This window comes from Tursiops truncatus, chromosome X (genome assembly GCF_011762595.2).
Source record: "Tursiops truncatus isolate mTurTru1 chromosome X, mTurTru1.mat.Y, whole genome shotgun sequence".
Classification (NCBI taxonomy): domain Eukaryota; kingdom Metazoa; phylum Chordata; class Mammalia; order Artiodactyla; family Delphinidae; genus Tursiops; species Tursiops truncatus.
Window position 1 is genome coordinate 43,955,122 of NC_047055.1, and position 22,594 is coordinate 43,977,715.

The window sequence follows — 22,594 nt, forward strand, 5'->3', positions numbered from 1 at the left end:
TGGTGAGGCAGGCAGCAAGTTTCTTCTTTAAGATGTTAATGATAGATTTAGTACAATTATGAAGTTATGATTTCTTCTTTGGCATATGAATTATTAAGAAGTATCTTTAAATTTCTAAAAGTATCAGGATTAAAAATTATCTTTTGTTATTGATTTCATATTTAATTTCCTTGAGGTCAAAGACCATGGTCTGTATGAGAATGGTTTCTTTGAAATTTACTGAGACTTGCATTATAACCTAGTACATGGTCATTTGGTGGTGGGGGGTTGGTAAATGTTCCATATGTGCTTAAAATGAATATGATTTCCAATTGGATATAGAATTCTACATATGGCCATTAAATCAAGCTTATTTTGTTCAACTTGTCTATATACTTAGTAATATTTTATCTGCTTGTACTTTTTTTTTTTGCTTTTACTATTAATAATTGAAAGAAGTATGTTAATCTCCCCCCCTTTTTTTTTTAACAAATTCTAGACTATTTTATTTGTTGACTACAGTTATCGGTATAGTGCTAGATAATTTACATAGATTACATCATTTTTTTTCCTTTTTTAATTGAAGTATAGTTAATGTACAACATTATGTAAGTTACAGGTGTACACTATAATGATTCACAATTATTAAAGGTTACATTTATAGTTATTGTGAAATATTAGCTATATTCCCTGTGTTGTATCCTTGTAGCTTATTTTATATAATCTCCCATTTTGATGGTCCATTTTTCAATTTCTCTCTCTAGTTGTACATAATCTTCCTTTATATATTTGGAGGTGTTTTATTAGTGCCTATTAATAAAACATACTAGGTTTTTTTACTCTATGTAGTGGTCTTATCTTTTATATAATGCTTTTATTATTTTGAAGTTTTATTTTTTAGATATTAATATAACTACCTCAACTTTATTTAGGTTTACATTTATCTGGTATATTTTTTACTTTCAGTCCTTCCTGATCTTTATGTTATAGATGTGTCCCTCATGAAATGGCACATACCTGGATTCTTAAATTTTATATAGTCTGTTAACCTCTGTATTTAAAAGGATGAGTTTTACTCATATATTTTTTGTTTGTTGAGATGTTGGAGCTTGTTTTTACCATCTTATGTTTTGCTTTCTATTTGTTTCAGTTTTTCTATGCTTTTTCTCCTTGCCTTAAAAATTTTTTTTCTTATTCTGTTTTATTTTCCCCACTACTGACTCTGCAAGATTGCATCTCAAGTGAACTGGCTAGTAACAGGGTTAACATTGGAAATAGCAACCTATGGTCCAAGGTGGGGTTGGGGGTGGGATGTGGCTTTTCTAAAAGGAGTCACATTGGCAAGTGATGGGGGAGAGGAGGCAGGGAGCTGATGGAGGTCATGGCTGATGGATTCTAAAAACGTTTTTTTTTTTTTTTTTACAAGGGTGAAACAAGAATGTCTGATGGGAACTAGGGGAAACGGAAGAGGGGATGTGAGATGAATGAAGGCTTAAAATAGAACCTGAAAGGACTAGGTAAGGGAACTGAACTAAAGGCATGTAAAAAGACTTATGGGTAACAGTGAGGGTCCAGCTGAGATTGTAGACCAGGAATTATGTAGGACCTGGGTATAGGAGCAGAAAAGGCAGACTACTATAGCATTGGTACAGGTTTGGAATTTTGATGGACAGTTGCTGCAGAGAGATGAAGGTGCATGAATATGGAAGATATTGGTGAGAGTGGTTCAAATGTTGAGCCATCTGGAGTCCAGGATGGGTAGGGAAGGAATATAGATCAACAGGAGGCAAGTAGACCAAGAGAAAATGGAGGGTGGGCTCAAGAGACTGTGGTCTTGATGAGGTTGAAGAACAGGTGTAGTGGGAGTAAGCTGTAATTGAAAAGTAGGGATATTTTTTTTTAACATCTTTATTGGAGTATAATTGCTTTACAGTGGTATGTTAGTTTCAGCTTCACAACAAAATGAATCAGTTATATATATACATATATTCCCATATCTCTTCCCGCTTGCGTCTCCCTCCCTCCCACCCTCCCTATCCCACCCCTCCAGGCGGTCACAAAGCACCGAGCTGATCTCCCTGTGCTATGCGGCTGCTTCCCACTAGCTATCTACCTTACGTTTGGTAGTGTATATATGTCCATGCCTCTTTATCGCTTTGTCACCGTTTACACTTCCCCCTCCCCATAGCCTCAAGTCCATTCTCTAGTAAGTCTGTGTCTTTATTCCTGTTTCACCCCTAGGTTTTTCATGACATTTTTTTTTTTAAATTCCATATATATGTGTTAGCATACGGTATTTGTCTCTCTCTTTCTGACTTACTTCACTCTGTATGACAGACTCTAGGTCTATCCACCTCATTACAAATAGCTCAATTTCGTCTCTTTTTATGGCTGAGTAATATTCCATTGTATATATGTGCCACATCTTCTTTATCCATTCATCCGATGATGGACACTTAGGTTGTTTCCATCTCTGGGCTATTGTAAATAGAGCTGCAATGAACATTTTGGTACATGACTCTTTTTGAATTATGGTTTTCTCGGGGTATATGCCCAGTAGTGGGATTGCTGGGTCATATGGTAGTTCTATTTGTAGCTTTTTAAGGACCCTCCATACTGTTCTCCACAGTGGCTGTATCAATTTACATTCCCACCAACAGTGTAAGAGGGTTCCCTTTTCTCCACACCGTCTCCAGCATTTATTGTTTCTAGATTTTTTGATGATAGCCATTCTGACTGGTGTGAGATGATATCTCATTGTAGTTTTGATTTGCATTTCTCTCATGATTAGTGATGTTGAGCATTCTTTCATGTGTTTGTTGGCACTCTGTATATCTTCTTTGGAGAAATGTCTATTTAGGTCTTCTGCCCATTTTTGGATTGGGTTGTTTGTTTTTTTGTTATTAAGCTGCATGAGCTGCTTATAAATTTTGGAGATCAATCCTTTGTCAGTTGCTTCATTTGCAAATATTTTCTCCCATTCTGAGGGTTGTCTTTTGGTCTTCTTTATGGTTTCCTTTGCTGCGCAAAAGCTTTTAAGTTTCATTAGGTCCCATTTGTTTACTCTTGTTTTTATTTCCATTACTCTAGGAGGTGGGTCAGAAAGAATCTTGCTGTGATTTATGTCATAGAGTGTTCTGCCTATGTTTTCCTCTAAGAGTTTGATAGTTTCTGGCCTTACATTTAGGTCTTTAATACATTTTGAGCTTATTTTTGTGTATGGTGTTAGGGAGTGATCTAACTTCATACTTTTACATGTAGCTGTCCAGTTTTCCCAGCACCACTTATTGAATAGGCTGTCCTTTCTCCACGGTACATTTCTGCCTCCTTTATCAAAGATAAGGTGACCATATGTGCGTGGGTTTATCTCTGGGCTTTCTATCCTGTTCCATTGATCTATATTTCTCTTTTTGTGCCAGTACCATACCGTTTTGATAACTGTAGCTTTGTAGTATAGTCTGAAGTCTGGGAGCCTGATTCCTCCAGTTCCTTCTTTCGTTCTCAAGATTGCTTTGGCTATTCGGGGTCTTTTGTGTTTCCATACAAATTGCAAAATTTTTTGTTCTAGTTCTGTGAAAAATGCCAGTGGTAGTTTGATAGGGATTGCATTGAATCTATAGATTGCTTTCGGTAGTAGAGTCATTTTCACAATGTTGATTCTTCCAATCCAAGAACATGGTATATCTCTCCATCTATTTGTATCATCTTTAATTTCTTTCATCAGTGTCTTATAATTTTCTGCATACAGATCTTTTGTCTCCTTAGGTAGGTTTATTCCTAGATATTTTATTCTTTTTGTTGCAGTGGTAAATGGGAGTGTTTTCTTGATTTCACTTTCAGATTTTTCATCATTAGTATATAGGAATGCCAGAGATTTCTGTGCATTAATTTTGTATCCTGCCACTTTACCAAATTCATTGATTAGCTCTAGTAGTTTTCTGGTAGCATCTTTAGGGTTCTCTATGTATAGGATCATGTCATCTGCAAACAGTGACAGCTTTACTTCTTCTTTTCCGATTTGGATTCCTTTTATTTCCTTTTCTTCTCTGATTGCTGTGGCTAAAACTTCCAAAACTATGTTGAGTAATAGTGGTGAGAGTGGGCAACCTTGTCTTGTTCCTGATCTTAGTGGAAATGCTTTCAGTGTTTCACCATTGAGGATGATGTTTGCTGTGGGCTTGTCATATATGGCCTTTATTATGTTGAGGAAAGTTCCCTCTATGCCTACTTTCTGCAGGGTTTTTATCATAAATGGGTGTTGAATTTTGTCAAAAGCTTTCTCTGCATCTATTGAGATGATCATATGGTTTTTCTCCTTCAGTTTGTTAATATGGTTTATCACATTGATAGATTTGCGTATATTGAAGAATCCTTGCATTCCTGGAATAAACCCCACTTGATCATGGTGTATGATCCTTTTAATGTGCTGTTGGATTCTGTTTGCTAGTATTTTGTTGAGGATTTTTGCATCTATGTTCATCAGTGATATTGGCCTGTAGTTTTCTTTCTTTGTGACATCCTTGTCTGGTTTTGGTATCAAGGTGATGGTGGCCTCGTAGAAGGAGTTTGGGAGTGTTCCTCCCTCTGCTATATTTTGGAAGAGTTTGAGAAGGATAGGTGTTAGCTCTTCTCTAAATGTTTGATAGAATTCGCCTGTGAAGCCATCTGGTCCTGGGCTTTTCTTTGTTGGAAGGTTTTTAATCACAGTTTCAATTTCAGTGCTTGTGATTGGTCTGTTCATATTTTCTATTTCTTCCTGATTCAGTCTTGGCAGGTTGTGCATTTCTAAGAATTTGTCCATTTCTTCTAGATTGTCCATTTTATTGGCATAGAGTTGCTTGTAGTAATCTCTCATGATCTCTTTTATTTCTGCAGTGTCAGTTGTTACCTCTCCTTTTTCATTTCTAATTCTATTGATTTGAGTCTTCTCCCTTTTTTTCTTAATGAGTCTGGCTAGTGGTTTATCTATTTTGTTTATCTTCTCAAAGAACCAGCTTTTAGTTTTATTGATCTTTGCTATTGTTTCCTTCATTTCTTTTTCATTTATTTCTGATCTGATCTTTATGATTTCTTTCCTTCTGCTAGCTTTGGGGTTTTCTTGTTCTTCTTTCTCTAATTGCTTGAGGTGCAAGGTTAGGTTGTTTATTCGAGATGTTTCCTGCTTCTTAAGGTGGGCTTGTATTGCTATAAACTTCCCCCTTAGAACTGCTTTTGCTGCATCCCACAGGTTTTGGGTCGTTGTGTCTCCATTGTCATTTGTTTCTAGGTATTTTTTGATTTCCTCTTTGATTTCTTCAGTGATCACTTCATTATTAAGTAGTGTATTGTTTAGCCTCCATGTGTTTGTATTTTTTACAGATCTTTTCCTGTAATTGATATCTAGTCTCATGGCGTTGTGGTCAGAAAAGATACTTGATACAATTTCAATTTTCTTAAATTTACCAAGGCTTGATTTGTGACCCAAGATATGATCTATCCTGGAGAATGATCCATGAGCACTTGAGAAAAATGTGTATTCTGTTGTTTTTGGATGGAATGTCCTATAAATATCAATTAACTCCATCTCGTTTAATGTATCATTTAAAGCTTGTGTTTCCTTATTTATTTTCATTTTGGATGATCTGTCCATTGGTGAAAGTGGGGTGTTAAAGTCCCCTACTATGAATGTGTTACTGTCGATTTCCCCTTTTATGGTTGTCAGTATTTGCCTTATGTATTGAGGTGCACCTATGTTGGGTGCATAAATATTTACAATTGTTATATCTTCCTCTTGGATCGATCCCTTGATCATTATGTAGTGTCCTTCTTTGTCTCTTCTAATAGTCTTTGTTTTAAAGTCTATTTTGTCTGATATGAGAATTGCTACTCCAGCTTTCTTTTGGTTTCCATTTGCATGAAATACCTTTTTCCATCCCCTTACTTTCAGTCTGTATGTGTCTCTAGGTCTGAAGTGGGTCTCTTGTAGACAGCAAATATATGGGTCTTGTTTTTGTATCCATTCAGCCAATCTGTGTCTTTTGGTGGGAGCATTTAGTCCATTTACATTTAAGGTAATTATCGATATGTGTGTTCCTATTCCCATTTTCTTAATTGTTTTGGGTTCGTTATTGTAGGTCCTTTCCTTCTTTTGTGTTTCTTGCCTAGAGAAGTTCCTTTAGCAGTTGTTGTAGAGCTGGTTTGGTGGTGCTGAACTCTCTCAGCTTTTGCTTGTCTGTAAAGGTTTTAATTTCTCCATCAAATCTGAATGAGATCCTTGCTGGGTAGAGTAATCTTGGTTGCAGGTTTTTCTCCTTCAACACTTTCAATATGTCCTGCCACTCCCTTCTGGCTTGCAGAGTTTCTGCTGAAAGATCAGCTGTTAACCTTATGGGGATTCCCTTGTGTGTTATTTGTTGTTTTTCCCTTGCTGCTTTTAATATGTTTTCTTTGTATTTAATTTTTGACAATTTGATTAATATGTGTCTTGGCGTATTTCTCCTTGGATTTATCCTGTATGGGACTCTCTGTGCTTCCTGGACTTGATTAACGATTTCTTTTCCCATATTAGGGAAGTTTTCAACTATAATCTCTTCAAATATTTTCTCAGTCCCTTTCTTTTTCTCTTCTTCTTCTGGAACCCCTATAATTCGAATGTTGGTGCGTTTAATGTTGTCCCAGAGGTCTCTGAGACTGTCCTCAGTTCTTTTCATTCTTTTTTCTTTATTCTGCTCTGCAGTAGTTATTTCCACTATTTTATCTTCCAGGTCACTTATCCGTGCTTCTGCCTCAGTTATTCTGCTATTGATCCCATCTAGAGTACTTTTAATTTCATTTATTGTGTTGTTCATCGTTGCTTGCTTCATCTTTAGTTCTTCTAGGTCCTTGTTAACTGATTCTTGCAATTTGTCCATTCTATTGTCCATTCTATCTCCAAGATTTCGGATCAACCTTACTATCATTATTCTGAATTCTTTTTCAGGTAGACTGCCTATTTCCTCTTCATTTGTTAGGTCTGGTGGGTTTTTATCTTGCTCCTTCATCTGCTGTGTGTTTTTCTGTCTTTTCATTTTGCTTATCTTACTGTGTTTGGGGTCTCCTTTTTTGCAGGCTGAAGGTTCGTAGTTCCTGTTGTTTTTTGTGTCTGTCCCCAGTGGCTAAGGTTGGTTCAGTGGGTTGTGTAGGCTTCCTGGTGGAGGGTACTAGTGCCTGTGTTCTGGTGGATGAGGCTGGATCTTGTCTTTCTGGTGGGCAGGTCCACGTCTGGTGGTGTGTTTTGGGGTGTCTGTAGACTTACTATGATTTTGGGCAGCCTCTCTGCTAATGGGTGGGGTTGTGTTCCTGTCTTGCTAGTTGTTTGGCATAGGATGTCCAGCACTGTAGCTTGCTGGTCGTTGAGTGAAGCTGGGTGCTGGCGTTGAGATGGAGATCTCTCGGAGATTTTTGCTGTTTGATATTATGTGCAGCTGGGAGGCCTCTTGTGGACCAGTGTCCTGAAGTTGGCTCTCCCACCTCAGAGGCACAGCACTGAGTCCTGGCTGCAGCACCAAGAGCCTTTCATCCACAGGGCTTCTTAATTTGGGATGATTCGTTGTCTATTCAGGTATTCCACAGATGCAGGGTATATCACGTTGATTGTGGAGCTTTAATCCGCTGCTTCTGAGGCTGCTGGGAGAGATTTCCCTTTCTCTTCTTTGTTCTGACAGTTCCCAGGGGCTCAGCTTTGGATTTGGCCCCGCCTGTGCGTGTAGGTCGCCGGAGGGCGTATGTTCTTTGCTCAGACAGGACGAGGTTAAAGGAGCCGCTGATTCGGAGGCTCTGGTTCACCCAGGCCAGGGGGTAGGGAGGGTCACGGAGTGCGGGGCGGGCCTGCAGCGGCAGAGGCCGGCGTGACGCTGCAGCCTGAGGCGCGCCGTGCGCTCTCCCGGGGAGCCGTCCCTGGATCCCGGGACCCTGGCAGTGGCGGGCTGCACAGGCTCCCCGGAAGGGCGTGTGGCTAGTGACCTGTGTTCGCACACAGGCCTCCTGGCGGCAGCAGCGGCCTTAGCGTCCCATGTCCGTCTCTGGGCTCCGCACTCTTAGCCGCGGCTCGCGCCCGTCCCTGGAGCTCTCTCAAGCAGCGTTCTTAATTCCCTCTCCTCGTGCACCAGGAAACAAAGAGGGACGTAAAAGTCTCTTGCCTCTTCGGCAGGTCCAGACCCCTCCCCGGACTCTCTCCCGGCCAGCCGCGGCGCACCAACGCCCTGCAGGCTGTGTTCACGCCACCAACCTCAGTCCTCTCCCGGGCTCCGACAAAAGCCGGAGCCTCAGCTCCCAGTCCCGCCCGCCCCGGCGGGCGAGCAGACAAGCCTCTCGGCTGGTGAGTGCCGGTCGGCCCGATCCTCTGCGCTGGAATCTGTCCGCTTTGCCCTCCGCACCTCTGTTGCTGTGCTCTCCTCCGCGGCTCCCAAGCTCCCCCACTCCGCCTCCCGAAGTCTCCACCCGCGAAGGGGCTTCCTAGTGTGTGGACACTTTTCCTCCTTCACAGCTCTCTCCCGCTGGTGCAGGACCCGTCCCTATCCTTTTGTCTCTGTTTAGTTTTTTCTTTTGCCCTAACCAGGTACGTGGGGGGTTCCTTGCCTTTTGGGAGGTCTGAGGTCTTCTGCCAGCGTTCAGTAGGTGTTCTGTAGGAGTTGTTCCACGCGTAGATGTATTTCTGGTGTATCTGTGGAGAGGAAGGTGATCTCCGCGTCTTACTCTTCTGCCACCTTCCCGGAAGTCCTCAGTAGGGATATTTGAATTTAAGATTCCAGAGGGGGGCAATTCTGGTTGGTCAAGTCCATGAGTGAAAAATAAAGGGAAGATGTATAGTATTAGCAGTTCCATTTTGTTATGGTGCTGTCTTTGTTTCCTCAATGATGCTGTTACTTCCTTGGCTTTTACTATTACTTGGTCTCATTATTGTGCCAATGTGCTTGTCTCATCACAGAACTCTGCTGCCTCTCCACAAACATCAATTTTCTAATAAATCTGGTTTTGCTCTCATTTCCAGTATGCCTGTGCCATTCTTGGTCTTTAATTGACAGACAATTGGTGATACCTATTTTATCTAGGAGCCGCTGATTTTTTGCCAGTTCTTCAGCCATAATCACACATATGGGAATTCATTTCCACAATGCTTTTGATTGCTCTGTTCAATATTTTATAATTGCTTATTTTATAATTGCTTTGGCCGCGATCCTGCCTGGACAGAGCCAATAGAGCACTAGCTCTAGAATCTGATTGCCTGGGCTTGAATCCCAGCAACTGCAATTACTTTCTGTTTATTCTTGGGCAAGTTAACCTAACCTCTCCTGAGTCCTCATCTATAAAATGTGGATAATAATAGTACTCATTCTTGGGGTTGTTGTGAGGATTAAATTAGTTAATATATGTAAAGTACTTGTTGCCTGGCATGTAATAAATTCTCAATAAACGGAACTGTTGGGGTGATGATGATAGTGACGATGATCAACAGTAGTGGTGGCATATGCAACACAATGTGCCAAATACAGTGTTAAGTGCTGGGCCAGATACATAGAAGAATATTGAAAAAGTCCTTGTTCTCATGGAGAGTATATATTCTCCTCAGGGATAAGAATTAAGAATATTTCCTCAAGACTACCTAAGAAAGGGCCTATGAAAGAGGCTTAGCATCTTATAGTTCAATAAAGACCAAGAAATAGTGAAGTCAAGAAAATATTGAGATTTCTGGAACCTGTGTCACTTTGCTGTGTTGTTTATACTCTCTATTGTATTGTCGGTAATTAGTTTTAAAAAGTGACAAGTGCTTGTTGTGTAGTTTCAAGGGAGAGCAGAGAAGGTAAGTATGATCCTCATTTCATTTCTCATGCTCTGTCCATCGTGGGCTGTTTGACTCTCATGACAACCAAATCTATATTTTCAGATGCAGTCTCTCTTCCTGAGGTACAGTTTTATGCCTCCAATTACTTCCAGAACCTAATTATCTGGATATCCAGTATGCAGCACAAACTCAATATGACTGAAATGAAACTTCTTGCCTTATTTCCACACCTGTTTCTTCTCTTACAGCCCTTATCACTGTCAGGACTGTTACTAGTCAGTTGTTTAACCTTGACATACACAGTAGGCATCTTTGCCTTCACCTTCTTCATCCTCTCCACTCAATCAGTCACTCCATTCTGTCAGTTCTACTTCTCAAACCTATTCTGTGTTCTTTTTTCTTCCTGTTCTGGTTTAGGCCTGCCCTGCAGCAGATTCAGTGAGTACGTGTACTCCAAACTTGTGTTCCAAACATTGTGATGGGACCTTTAACACACATTATTTAATTTTCTTGACAAGCTTGAGAGGTAGGTCATTTCGTAGATGAGAAACCAGAGGATGACAGAAATACAGTGACTCTGCCTAATTGGTTAGAAGCATAGTTAAGTAAACCTAGATTGTCTTTTTGTCTGGATTATTATAATAATCCCCCTGTCTCCTTTGAATTTTTTTCTTTTTTGAAATTTAAAAGTAAGACATGTTTGTAAAAAAAAAATCAGAACTATGTAAAGTAAAAAGTAAAAGTTGCCCCCTTGCAGTTCTGCTTCCCAAGAGAAACCAATAATAATGGGTTTTGTTCTAGACCTTTTTCTTTGCATATACAAATGTATAGATAAATACTTTACCAAAGAGATCATTCAAGTGCAGTCCTGAAATGACTTTTTTTCCCACTCAGGAACATATTTTCATACAGATCTACCACATTTTTAAAATGGATACATAGTATGCTATCATATGGAAGTATTGTTTTGTTTAATGATTTCTCTGTTAAAGAACTTCTTTTTGCTCTTACAAATAATATTGCAGTAACTTTCTTGTACGTATACCTTGCATACACATTTATGTGAATATTTCTATTGGGTAGGTTCTTAGATGTGGTATTGCTTGCCTAAGGAGTATGCATATTTTACAATGTGTTACTAACTGTACTTCAATTTTTCTTTTGAATCAGTCTTCCATACTATAGCTGGAGCGATCTTTGTAAAACAAATTTGAGTATGTCATTTCCCAATATCAAAAACAAAGCAACAACAAAGATGTTCAATGGATTTCTGTTGTCTATGTCATCAGTTTTTAAATTCTTAATTTTTAAGAGTATTTGAGAGCTACATAATCTGGTTCCAACCTGTATTTCCTACCGTTCTCCCCAACCAACAAACATATACTCTGTTCTATAAGGTAAAATCCACCTGCTCTGTAAAACCTTCCACATGTATAGTTCTCTCTCTTCCCTCTCTAGGCAAGATAGAACTAGTTACTCCCTTCTGTAAGTTCCCATAACAATTTATTATCCCTTTAATAGCACTTAGTACACTGTGCTATGTATCTGTCTCCCCCTACTACTCTGTGACCTTCTTAAAGACAAGAACTGTGCCTTACTCATCTCTGTATCCCCAGCATGTTGCCCAATACCTGTGATTGAGTTCTCAACAAATGTGCGTGAAATAGGTGAAGATATTCTTGAGGTAGTGTTAGCAATAAGGACTTTGGGAGATAGAGTAGGTGACAGCAGTTTTGAAGTGTAGCAGAAAGCTGACTGCATCCTGGGAACATGGATGCTGGTCAGGAAAGGGGAAATGGGTTTCAACTGGCAGAGGTCCCTGTGTGGTTTTCTCCACTACAGAGACCAGCTGTCTGATTATTTGGCATAATAGACTTGTTACTTGAGAACATTAAAACAATTGAAAATTGGATGATTGAGGGGACACTTTGGTGTAGGGGGAATTTGACTCAGCTGTTCTGTGCTCTTTCCAGACTTATGTTGAAAGACCCAACCCTTTGGCAGAGTCATGAATAAGTGTTTCTTCTTGAAAAATGAAAGCCTCTTCATTTTCAGGGTAGGATTCACCTGGGAGTAGGAATGGTAAATTGGTCACATACTTCTATGTTATCTCTAGCCTGGCTCAAGGGGGAGGTAGCCCACCGAAAGGCTCTAGGGCTGTGGGCCTCTTCTGGAGTAAATTACCTGTGCGAAATTAGTTCTTATCTTATTTCAGGTAACTCTGGGGTAGCTCTCCTGGACTGGTAGCTTTGAAGAAAGAAGAGTAGAAGGAAAAACTAGAATAAGTCATGTCGGAGATACTTGACCTCTCTTTTCTGTCTGAGGTGGAAAGGGATTTGATCCTCAGTGTTCTACAACGAGATGAGGAGCTCCGAAAAGCAGATGAGAAAAGGATTAGGTAAGAGTCCCAGAAAAATCATGGGTTCCCAGGCCTTTAACCAATGATACCTGGACTTTTCCTTATACTTCTCATCTGACTTTCAGAGGAACTTGTGTATGAGGTTTACAACTCCTCAGTGGGTCAGGTTGGGTTCTGAGGTTGCTTCCACAGAACCAAATAGTCTTACTGTCTCTACCCCTCAACCCCTCTCCATCCAGCCTATGCAGATTTCAAATCACTTGTGTTTCTCTTTTGGGTCTTGGCAGACGACTGAAGAATGAGTTACTGGAGATAAAAAGGAAAGGGGCCAAAAGGGGCAGCCAACACTATAGTGATCGGACCTGTGCCCGGTGCCAGGAGAGCCTGGGCCGTTTGACTCCCAAGACCAACACTTGTCGGGGTTGTAATCACCTGGTGTGTCGGGACTGCCGTATCCAGGAAAGCAATGGTACTTGGAGATGCAAGGTGTGCGCCAAGGAAATGTGAGTGTTAACTTATGGCTGAGTAGAGATAAGAAATGGGGCCCCAGTTGTGGTTAGAATTTCTCCCCTCATCCTTTGTTGGTTGAATGTCAAGGGCATTTTTTAAATCCATATGTCATTTTCTTTTATTCCTTTGCAGAGAGCTGAAGAAGGCAACTGGAGACTGGTTTTATGACCAGAAAGTGAATCGCTTTGCTTACCGCACCGGCAGTGAGATAATCAGGATGTCCCTGCGCCACAAACCTGCAGGTACCGGACCTGTCGGGAAATGGTTCCTTGAGGTGCTTGACCCTCTGCTGTGGGTGATAGACCCTCTGCTGTGGAATCTTAGTGTATTCTTATTGGTGGTGTCTTCACTCCATGAGCTCAGCCTGTTTGTAGGGAACATGAAGATTGTGTTGATCCTTTCTGCAAGCATGCTGTGTTTCCGTTGCCCCCCCTCATCACCACCCCTCTGCCATGCTTTTGTTTGTCTTGAAGTGAATAAAAGAGAGACAATGGGACAGTCCCTCCTTCATCAGTCACAGATGGGCAATATCTGGCCAGGAAGAAAGATCATTCAGGAGCAACAGAAGGAACCCAGGTAAGAACCAGCAATCATTTAAAGAACTGCTACACATTCCTTTAATTCTTTTATTTTTTTACTTCTATTTGTAAAATAATAGATGCTCATTGTAGGCAACTTTGGAAAGTACAGAAAAGAATAAAGAAGGAAGAAAAAAAAAACTTCCTAATCCTGCAACCCACATATAAACATTAACATTTTGGTATATTTACTTTGTGCTTTATAAGAACAATTTGAAGACAAATACAGATAACACATACTCATTATTAAACATTTAACCAGTATAGGAAACAATAAAGAAATCAACAAATCACCCAAATTCTTACTACCCCAGTATTCATATTATGTGAAAATTATTTCAGATATCTTTTGTGCATATATGTAGATAGAGGGATGGGTGGATGGATAGACTGAAAAGCCTTTATAATATTGGGTCATAATATAGTAAATTAAAAGCTTTGTTTAATTTTACTTGAATTTGACAGAATAAAACACTGAAATAAAATACAGGAATTGCTAATCTTCAGACGAATGTTTCTTTACCATAAAAGATATTAGTCATTAATATCCATTTAAGCTTAAGAAAAAATATGAAAACCATTGAGCAGTTAGTCATTTTTTTGTAGTGTCTTTTTGGTAACAGCCTTATCAAGCTATAATTCATACACCATATAATTCACCTATTAATAGTGTACAATGCAATGGTTTTTAGTATATACACAGAACGGTGCAACCATCACCTCAATTGATTTTAGAACTTTTTGTCACATTAAAACAAAACCCTGTACCCTTTAGCTATCAGTGACTCCCCAACCTCCATATCTTTCCCATCCCTAAACAGTCACTGATCTACTTTTAATTTCTATATATTTGCCTATTTTGGACATTTTATTTAAATAGAATCATACAATATGTGGTCCTTTGTGACTGTCTTGTCTCACTTAACATAATGTTTTCAGGGTTCATCCATGTTGAAGCATGTATCAGTACTTCATTTCTTTTTATTGCCCCCATTTGTTTATCCATTCATCTGTTGATGGACGTTTGGATTGTTTCCACTTTTTAGACTAATGCTATTATGAACATTTGTATTGAGTTTTTGTGTGGACATATGTTTTCATTTCTCTTAGAAAGATACCTAGGCGTGGAGTTGCTGGGTCAAATGATCATTTAGTCATTTTGTAAATCTACCTTTTTCAATATTAAACATTATCAGTGGACTCTACTATGAAGAAGGAGGAGGAGATTAGCTTGCTTACACTTCCTCCTAACACTTTCCCCTACTCCCACTTTTTATTAATCAAGTTATTTTTACTTTGTCAGGGCTTACAACATTTACATTCTGTTATGCAATCATAAATCATCTGCTTGTTTTATCTGTTTGTTTACTTTTAGTTCATATTTAAAAGGATCTTATGCTTACAACCAGGCTTTGGCCCATGGTTCATCTATATTTCTGAATCCTTTACTTTGACTTCTTTTTATTTTTTTGCCGTACGCGGGCCTCTCACTGTTGTGGCCTCTCCCATTGCGGAGCACAGGCTCCGGATGCGCAGGCTCAGCAGCCATGGCTCACGGGCCTAGCCGCTCCGCGGCATGTGGGATCTTCCCGGACCGGGGCATGAACCCGTGTCCCCTGCATCGGCAGGTGGACTCTCAACCACTGCGCCACCAGGGAAGCCCTGACTTATTTCTTGATTGTCAGGATTTATCATTGAGGAGTTCCTTCAAGAATAGCTTGTAGGTGCTATGTTCATTTCACTCTTTCATGTTAAGAATGTCTGCCTAGTCCCTTTATGAATTTGAATGATATCTTGGCTGGATATTATATTCTTGGGTTACACTTTCTTTCCCTTAGAATATTGTAGACATTACTCCATTGTCTTCTGCCACTGAATGTAACTGAAGGAGTCTTAGGCCAGCTAGCCTTTTCTTTTTCTCCCTTGTAGGTAACACACTGTGTGTGTGTGTGTGTGTGTGTGTGTGTGTGTGGTGTGTGTGTGCATGCACACATACATGCACACATGTGTGTCTGAATATGCCTGAAAATTTCCTTTTATTTTTCTTGAAGTTTAGTAACTTAACAAGGATAGATCTCAATGGTGATCATCCTGTTTCATTTTTCCCTAATACACAGTGTACCCTTGATGAATTCTTTCTTCATTGATGGAAAATTTTTCTGCATTGTATCCTGTGAACTCTTTCTATTTCACTAGTTAAGTTCTCCACTTCAGGGACATTGGATTTCTTCATCTTCCATTTCTGTCCTTTTACTGTCAAATGCAAAAGAAAAATAGAAAGGTGAAAGCAATTAATCATAATAGCCCAACCCTTTCTTCTGTGCTATTACTTTGATTTTCAGCCATTTTCTTTTTTCCATTTCCTCCCTTCTTCCCTCCCCCCTTCCTTTTTGCTGTATCTAATTTACTGATTTGAATGAATGATCTTGTTTACATTTTAATTTATTCTTTGCTCTCAGTTTTCCTTTTTCTCTAATTTTGTTGTTTCATCATCTTGTGTTGAGCTCTTGTGCCTTATCAAATCTATATTCTTATTAAGTTCCTGTGTAAGTCTAAAGCATTCACAAAAAAGCTACTTATTTTCCTATGATTATATTCTTCTCCACAATTCGTTCTTTGTTCATCATGCAAGTTCTTTCTATTTCTCCCCACCCCATGTCATATTTATGTATCTCTAGACCACTTCTTTTCATTCCACTCATGTTTAACATGGGAGGTTCTGTCTGTATTTTTTGTTTGCTCTGATATAGTATGTGAATTCTTCTTGACAGGCTTTTCATCTCAACTTGACACAATTTATCTCTTCTCCACACTCAATTATACTTTAGTTTAAGGATAGAAGTTACTTTCTACAAAATACCTGTACTCCAAAAACTATAAGACGCTGATGAAAGAAATTGAAGACCACACAAACATACTATGTTCTTCAATTGGAAGAATCAATATTGTTAAAATAACCATACTACCCAAGGCAATCTACAGATTCAATGCAGTCCCTATCAAATCACCAACGGTATTTTTCGTAGAACTGGAACAAGAAATTTTAAAATTTGTATGGAAACACAAAAGACCCTGAGTAGCCAAAACAATCTTGAGAAAGATGAATGGAGCTGGAGGAATCAAGTGCCCTGACTTCAGACTATACTACACAGCTACAGTAATCAAAATAGTATGGTACCAGCACAAAAACAGACACATAGATCAATGGAACAGGATAGAAAGCCCAGAAATAAACCCACACACTTATGGTCAATTAATCTATGACAAAAGAGTCAAGAATATACAATGGAGAAAAGACAGTCTCTTCAGTCAGTGGTGTGGGGAAAACTGGACAGTTACATGTAAAAGAGTGAAATTAGAACATTCTCTAACACCATATACAAAAATAAACTCAAAATGGATTAAAGACCTAACTATAAGACCAGATACTATACAACTCCTAGAGGAAGACATAGGCAGGACAATCTTTGATGTAAACCGCAGCAGTATTTTTTTGGACCTGTCTCCTAGAGTAATGGAAACAAAAGCAAAAATAAACAGATGGGACCTACTTAAACTTGAAAGCTTTTGCACAGCAAAGGAAATCATAAACAAAATGAAAAGACAACCTACAAAATGGGAGAAAATATTTGCAAATGATGTGACTGACAAGGGATTAATTTCCAAACTAAACAAACAGCTCATACAACTCAATATCAAAAAACCAAACAACCCAAACAAAAAATGGGCAGAAGACTTTTAATAGACATTTCTCCAAAGAAGACATACAGATGGCCAACAGGCACATGAAAAGATGCTCAGCATTGCTAATTACTAGAAAAAAACAAATCAAAATGATAATACGGTACCACCTCACACTGGTCAGAATGGCCATCATCAAAAAGTCTACAAATGATAAATGCTGGAGAGGGTGTGGATCAAAGAGAACCCTCCTACGCTGTTGGTGGGAATGTAAATTGGTGCAGCCACTATGCAAAATAGTATGGAGGTTCCTTAAAAAACTAAAAATGGAGTTGCCATATGATCCAACAATCCCACTCCTGGGCATATATATAGAAAAGACAAAAACTCTAATTCGAAAAGATACATGCACCCCGAGGTTCATAGCAGCACTATAGTCAAGACATGGAAGCAATTTAAGTGTCCATCAACAGATGAATGGACAAAGAAGATGTGGTACATATATACAATGGAATACTACTCAGCCATAAAAAGAAAGAGAATGCCATTTGGAGCAACATGGATGGACTTAGAGATTATCATACTAAGTGAAGTAAGTCAGACAGAGAAAGACAAATACCATATGATATCACATATATGGAATCTAGAATATGATACAAATAAACTTATTTACAAAACAGAAATAGACTTACAGACATAGAAAACAAATTTATGGTTACCAAAGGGGAAAGGGGTAGGGAGGGATAAACTGGGAATTTGGGATTAGCAGATATACACTACTATATATAAAACAGATAAACAACAAGGACCTACTGTATAGCACAGGGAACTATATTCAATATCTTGTAATAACCCATAATGGAAAAAAATCTGAAAAAGAATATATATATATGCATATAACTGTGAATCACTTTGCTATACACCTGAAACATTGTAAATCAACTATACTTCAATAAAAAGTAAATAAAATAAAATACAATACTTGGGGAAAAAAAGAAATTGCTTTCTATATACTTCTTTTCTGTAACCCGAGGGGAGGGGCAAAAGACAACTTGAGGATCCTGGGTTTCAGTCTCCTGAAATTCTCTTAAATGTCTGGACTCACTCAGTCCAGCTCTGGATGCATCCTCTAGTTCATACCAGTGACCCTGAAAGATGATGTCCCCCAGCAGGCTTGTCTGCCTCTGCTGGGGTCTCCCAGTGATACCTGGGGCTGCAAATCTTGAGGATTTTTGTTTTCCTTGTCTTACCCCAGGACTGCCTGCTCACTTAATCTGTACATCTCCACATTGGAAGTTTTGCTGAGCTAGATCTTTCTTCTGTTTTCTTAGCCATGACTTTTTCAACTTTATGACTTGAGTCTTTATTCCTTTCCTCATTTGGCTGCTGCTGCTGAATTTTTGACTTTTTATTTGTGTTTTTTTCCCCTAACTTTCTCTTGGCCAAAGAGAAATGACTTTATCATGTTTTATATGATTGATGAAAAGCAATATAGAAATATATCAAATGAGTCCCCAGTAACCTCACTTCCTCTGCCCCAGACAGTTCTTGTTACCAGTCATTAATAATTTTGATATATGGACTACCAGACTGTCTAAATGTACAAATATGGGTTGGATTTTTCAAGTTTTAATTTCTTTTTACAAAAGGATCGTACTGTATACATGTTAAGTGGAAAAATGAGACAGAATTTAAAAAACTCAAGAATACAGATAATATGGAAAATGGGCAGAAGATTTGAACATTTTACCAAAGATAATATACAGATATCAAATAAACACATGAAAAGATGCTCAACATCATTAGTCATTAGGGAAATGCAAATTAAAATCATACGATGCTACTGTGTACCCACTAGAATGGCTAAAATTATAAAGACTGACTATAACAGTTTTTGTTAATTTAAATTTTTTATTGAAGTATAGTCAATTTACAGTCTTGTGCTAATTTCTGCTGTACAGCAAAGTGACTCAGTTATGCACATATATACATTCTTTTCAAATATTTTTTCCGTTATGAATTATCCCAGGAGATTGGATATAGTTCCCTGTGCTATACAGTAGGACCTTGTTGTTATCCATTCTAAAAGTAATAGTTTGCATCTATTAACCCCAAACTCCCTGTCCATCCCTCTCCCTCCTCCTATCCCCCTTGGCAACCACAAGTCTGTTCTCTATGTCTGTGAGTCTATTTCTGTTTTGTAGCTAGGTTCATTTGTACCATAGTTTAGATTCCACATATAAGTGGTATCATATGGTATTTATCTTTCTCTTTCTGACTTCACTTAGTAAGATAATCTCTAGTTGCATCTATGTTGTTGCAAATGGCATTATTTCATTCTTTTTTGTGGCTGAGTAGTATTCCATTGTATGTGTGTACCATGTCTTCTTTATCCATTCATCTGTCGATGGACATTTAGGTTGTTTCTATGTCTTGGTTATTGTGAATAGTGCTGCTTTGAACACAGGGTTGCATGTATCTTTTTGAATTATAGTTTTGTCCGGGTATACGCCCAGGAGTGGGATTGCTAGATCATATGGTAACTCTACTTGTAGTTTTCTGAGGAACATCCATACTGTTTTGCATAGTGGCTGTACCAATTTACATTCCCACCAACAGTGTAGGAGGATTCCCTTTTCTCCACACCCTCTCCATCATTTGTTACTTGTAGACTTTTTGATGATGGCCAGTATGAGGTGGTACCTCATTATAGTTTTGATTTGCATTTCTCTAATCAGTGATGTTGAGCATCTTTTCATGTGCCTGTTGGCCATCTGCATGTCTTCTTTGGAGAAATGTCTGTTAAAGTCTTCTGCCCATTTTTCAATTGGGTGGTTTGTTTTTTTGTTGTTGAGTTGTATGAGCTGTTTGTATATTTTGGAGATTAAGCCCTTGCTGGTTGCATCATTTGCAAATATTTTCTCCCATTCTGTAGGTTGTCTTTTTGTTTTGTTTATAGTTTCATTTGCTGTGCAAAAGCTTGTAAGTTTGATTAGGTCCCATTTGTTTATTTTTGTTTTTATGTCTATTGCCTTGGGAGACTGACCTAAGAAAATATTACTACAGTTTATGTCTGAGAATGTTTTGCTTAGGTTCTCTTCTAGTTTTATGGTGTCATGTCTTATATTTAAGTCTTTAAACCATTTTGAGTTTATTTTTGTGCATGGTGTGAAGGTGTGTTCTAATGTCATTGATTTATATGCAGCTGTCCAACTTTCCCAGCATGACTTGCTAAAGAGACTGTCTTTTTACTGCTTTAGATTCTTGCCTCCTTTGTCAAAGATTGACTGTAGGTGTGTAGGTTTATTTCTTGGCTGTCTATTCTGTTCCATTGATCCATATGTCTCTTTTTGTACCAATACCACACTGTTTTGATTACTGTAGCTTTGTAGTATTTTATGAAGTCTGTGAGAGTTATGTCACCTGCAGACAGGTGTTTTTTTTCCCTCAGAATTACTTTGGCAGTTCTGGGCCTTTTATGGTTCCATGTAAATTTTTGGATTATTTGTTCTAGTTCTGTGAAAAATGTCATGGGTAATTTGATTTGCATTAAATCTGTAGATTGCTTTGGGTAGTATTTCCATTTTAAGAATATTAAATCTTCCAATCCAAGAGCATGGGGTATCTTTCTATTGCTTTGAATCCTCTTTAATTTCCTTTATTAATGTTTTATAGTTCTCAGCATATAAGTCTTTCATCTCCTTGGTCAGGTTTATTCGTAGGTATTTTATTTTGGTGCAATTCTAGAAGGTATTATTTTTTACATTCTCTTTCTGATATTTCATTGTCATTGTAAAGATGCAATTGATTCTGGGTGTCAATCTTGTATCCTGCTACTTTGCTGAACTCATTTATTAGATCTAATAGTTTTTGTGTGGAGTCCTTAGGGTTTTCTATGTATAGTATCATGTCATCTGCATATAGTGTCAATTTTTCCTCTTCCCTTCCAATATGGATACCTTTTATCTCTTTTTCTTGTCTGTGGCTAGGACTTCCAATACTATGTTGAATAGAGGAGGTGAGAGTGGGCATACTTGTCTTGTTCCAGAGTTGAGCACGAAGGCTTTCAGCTTCTCACCATTGACTATTACAATGGCTGTGGGATTGTCATAAATGGCTCTCATTACGTTGAGATATGTTCCCTCTATACCCATTTTGGTAAGAATTTTTATCATCAATGGATGTTGAATTTTGGCTTTTTCTGCATCTACTGAGAGGATCATGTGGTTTTTGACTTTTCTTTTTTTTATGCAGTGTATTAAATTGATTGTTTTGCGTATGTTGAACCATCCTTGTGAACTTGGGATGAATCCCACTGGTCGTGGTGTATGATATTTTTTAATGTATAGTTGGATTCGGTTTGCTAATATTTTGTTGAGAAGTTTTGCATCTATATTCATCAAAGGTATTGGCCTATAATTTTCTTTTTTTCATGGTATCTTTGTCTGGTTTTGGTATCAGAGTGATGGTGGCTTCACAGAATGTCTTTGGGAGTGATCCCTCCTCTTCAGTCTTTTGGAAGAGTTTGAGAAGAATCAGTATAAGTTCTTCTTTGTGTGTTGGCTAGAATTCGCTTGTGAAGCCGTCTGGTTCTAGACTTTTGTTTGTAGGGAGGTTTTTTTTTTAACATCTTTATTGGAGTATAATTGCTTTACAATGGTGTGTTAGTTTCTGCTTTATAACAAAGTGAATCAGCTATACATATACATATATCCCAATATCTCCTCCCTCTTGCGTCTCCCTCCCACTCTCCCTATTCCACCCCTCTAGGTGGTCACAAAGCACGGAGCTGATCTCCCTGTGCTATGCAGCTGCTTCCCACTAGTTATTGGTTTTACATTTGGTAGTGTATATATGTCCATGCCACCCTATCACTTTGTCCCAGCTTACCCTTCCCACTCCCCATGTCCTCAAGTCCATTCTCTACATCTGTGTCTTTATTCCTGTCCTGCCCCTAGGATCTTCAGAAGCATTTTTTTTTTAGATCCCCTGTATATGTGTTAGCATACGGTATTTGTTTTTCTCTTTCTGACTTACTTCACTCTGTATGACAGACTCTAGGTCCATCCACCTCACTACAAATAACTCAACTTCATTTCTTTTTATGGCTGAGTAATATTCCATTGTATATATGTGCCACATCTTTATCCATTCATCTGTCGATAGACACTTATGTTGCTTCCATGTCCTGGCTATTGTAAATAGAATTGCAATGAACATTGTGATACATGACTCTTTTTGAATTATGGTTTTCTTGGGGTATATGTCAAATAGTGGGATTGCTGGGTCATATGGTACTTCTATTTTTAGTTTTTTAAGGAACCTCCACACTGTTCTCCATAGTGGCTGTATCAATTTACATTCCTACCAGCAGTGCAAGAGAGTTCCCTTTTTTCCACACCCTCTCCAGAATTTATTGTTTGTAGATTGTTTTATGATGGCCATTGTGACTGGTGTGAGGTGATACCTCATTGTAGTTTTGATTTGCATTTCTCTAATGATTAGTGATGTTGAGTATTCTTTCATGTGGTATGTTGGCAATCTGTATATCTTCTTCGGAGAAATGTCTATTTAGGTCTTCTGCCCATTTTTGGATTGGGTTGTTTGTTTTTTTGATATTGAGTTGCATGAGCTACTTGTAAGTTTTGGAGATTAATCCTTTGTCAGTTGCTTCATTTGCAAATATTT

General features: G+C 38.5%; 1 protein-coding gene across 21 annotated transcripts in view; it reads left to right on the forward strand.

The window, feature by feature from the left end:
- Positions 1 to 22,594, forward strand: part of SYTL4 (synaptotagmin like 4) — a 203,744-nt gene that overhangs the window by 114,487 nt on the left and 66,663 nt on the right. For 19 of the 21 annotated variants that reach the window (XM_073799499.1, XM_073799504.1, XM_073799503.1 and 16 more), the window contains 4 exons: positions 11,994 to 12,176; positions 12,425 to 12,640; positions 12,780 to 12,889; positions 13,121 to 13,223. In XM_073799499.1, the coding sequence (XP_073655600.1) occupies positions 12,067 to 12,176; positions 12,425 to 12,640; positions 12,780 to 12,889; positions 13,121 to 13,223 (539 nt within the window). In that variant the 5' untranslated portion in view covers positions 11,994 to 12,066. Of the gene's footprint in view, positions 1 to 1,477; positions 1,497 to 11,771; positions 11,835 to 11,993; positions 12,177 to 12,424; positions 12,641 to 12,779; positions 12,890 to 13,120; positions 13,224 to 22,594 lie in introns of those variants that run through there. The other 2 variants (XM_073799501.1, XM_033849142.2) reach the window with 2 other exon arrangements.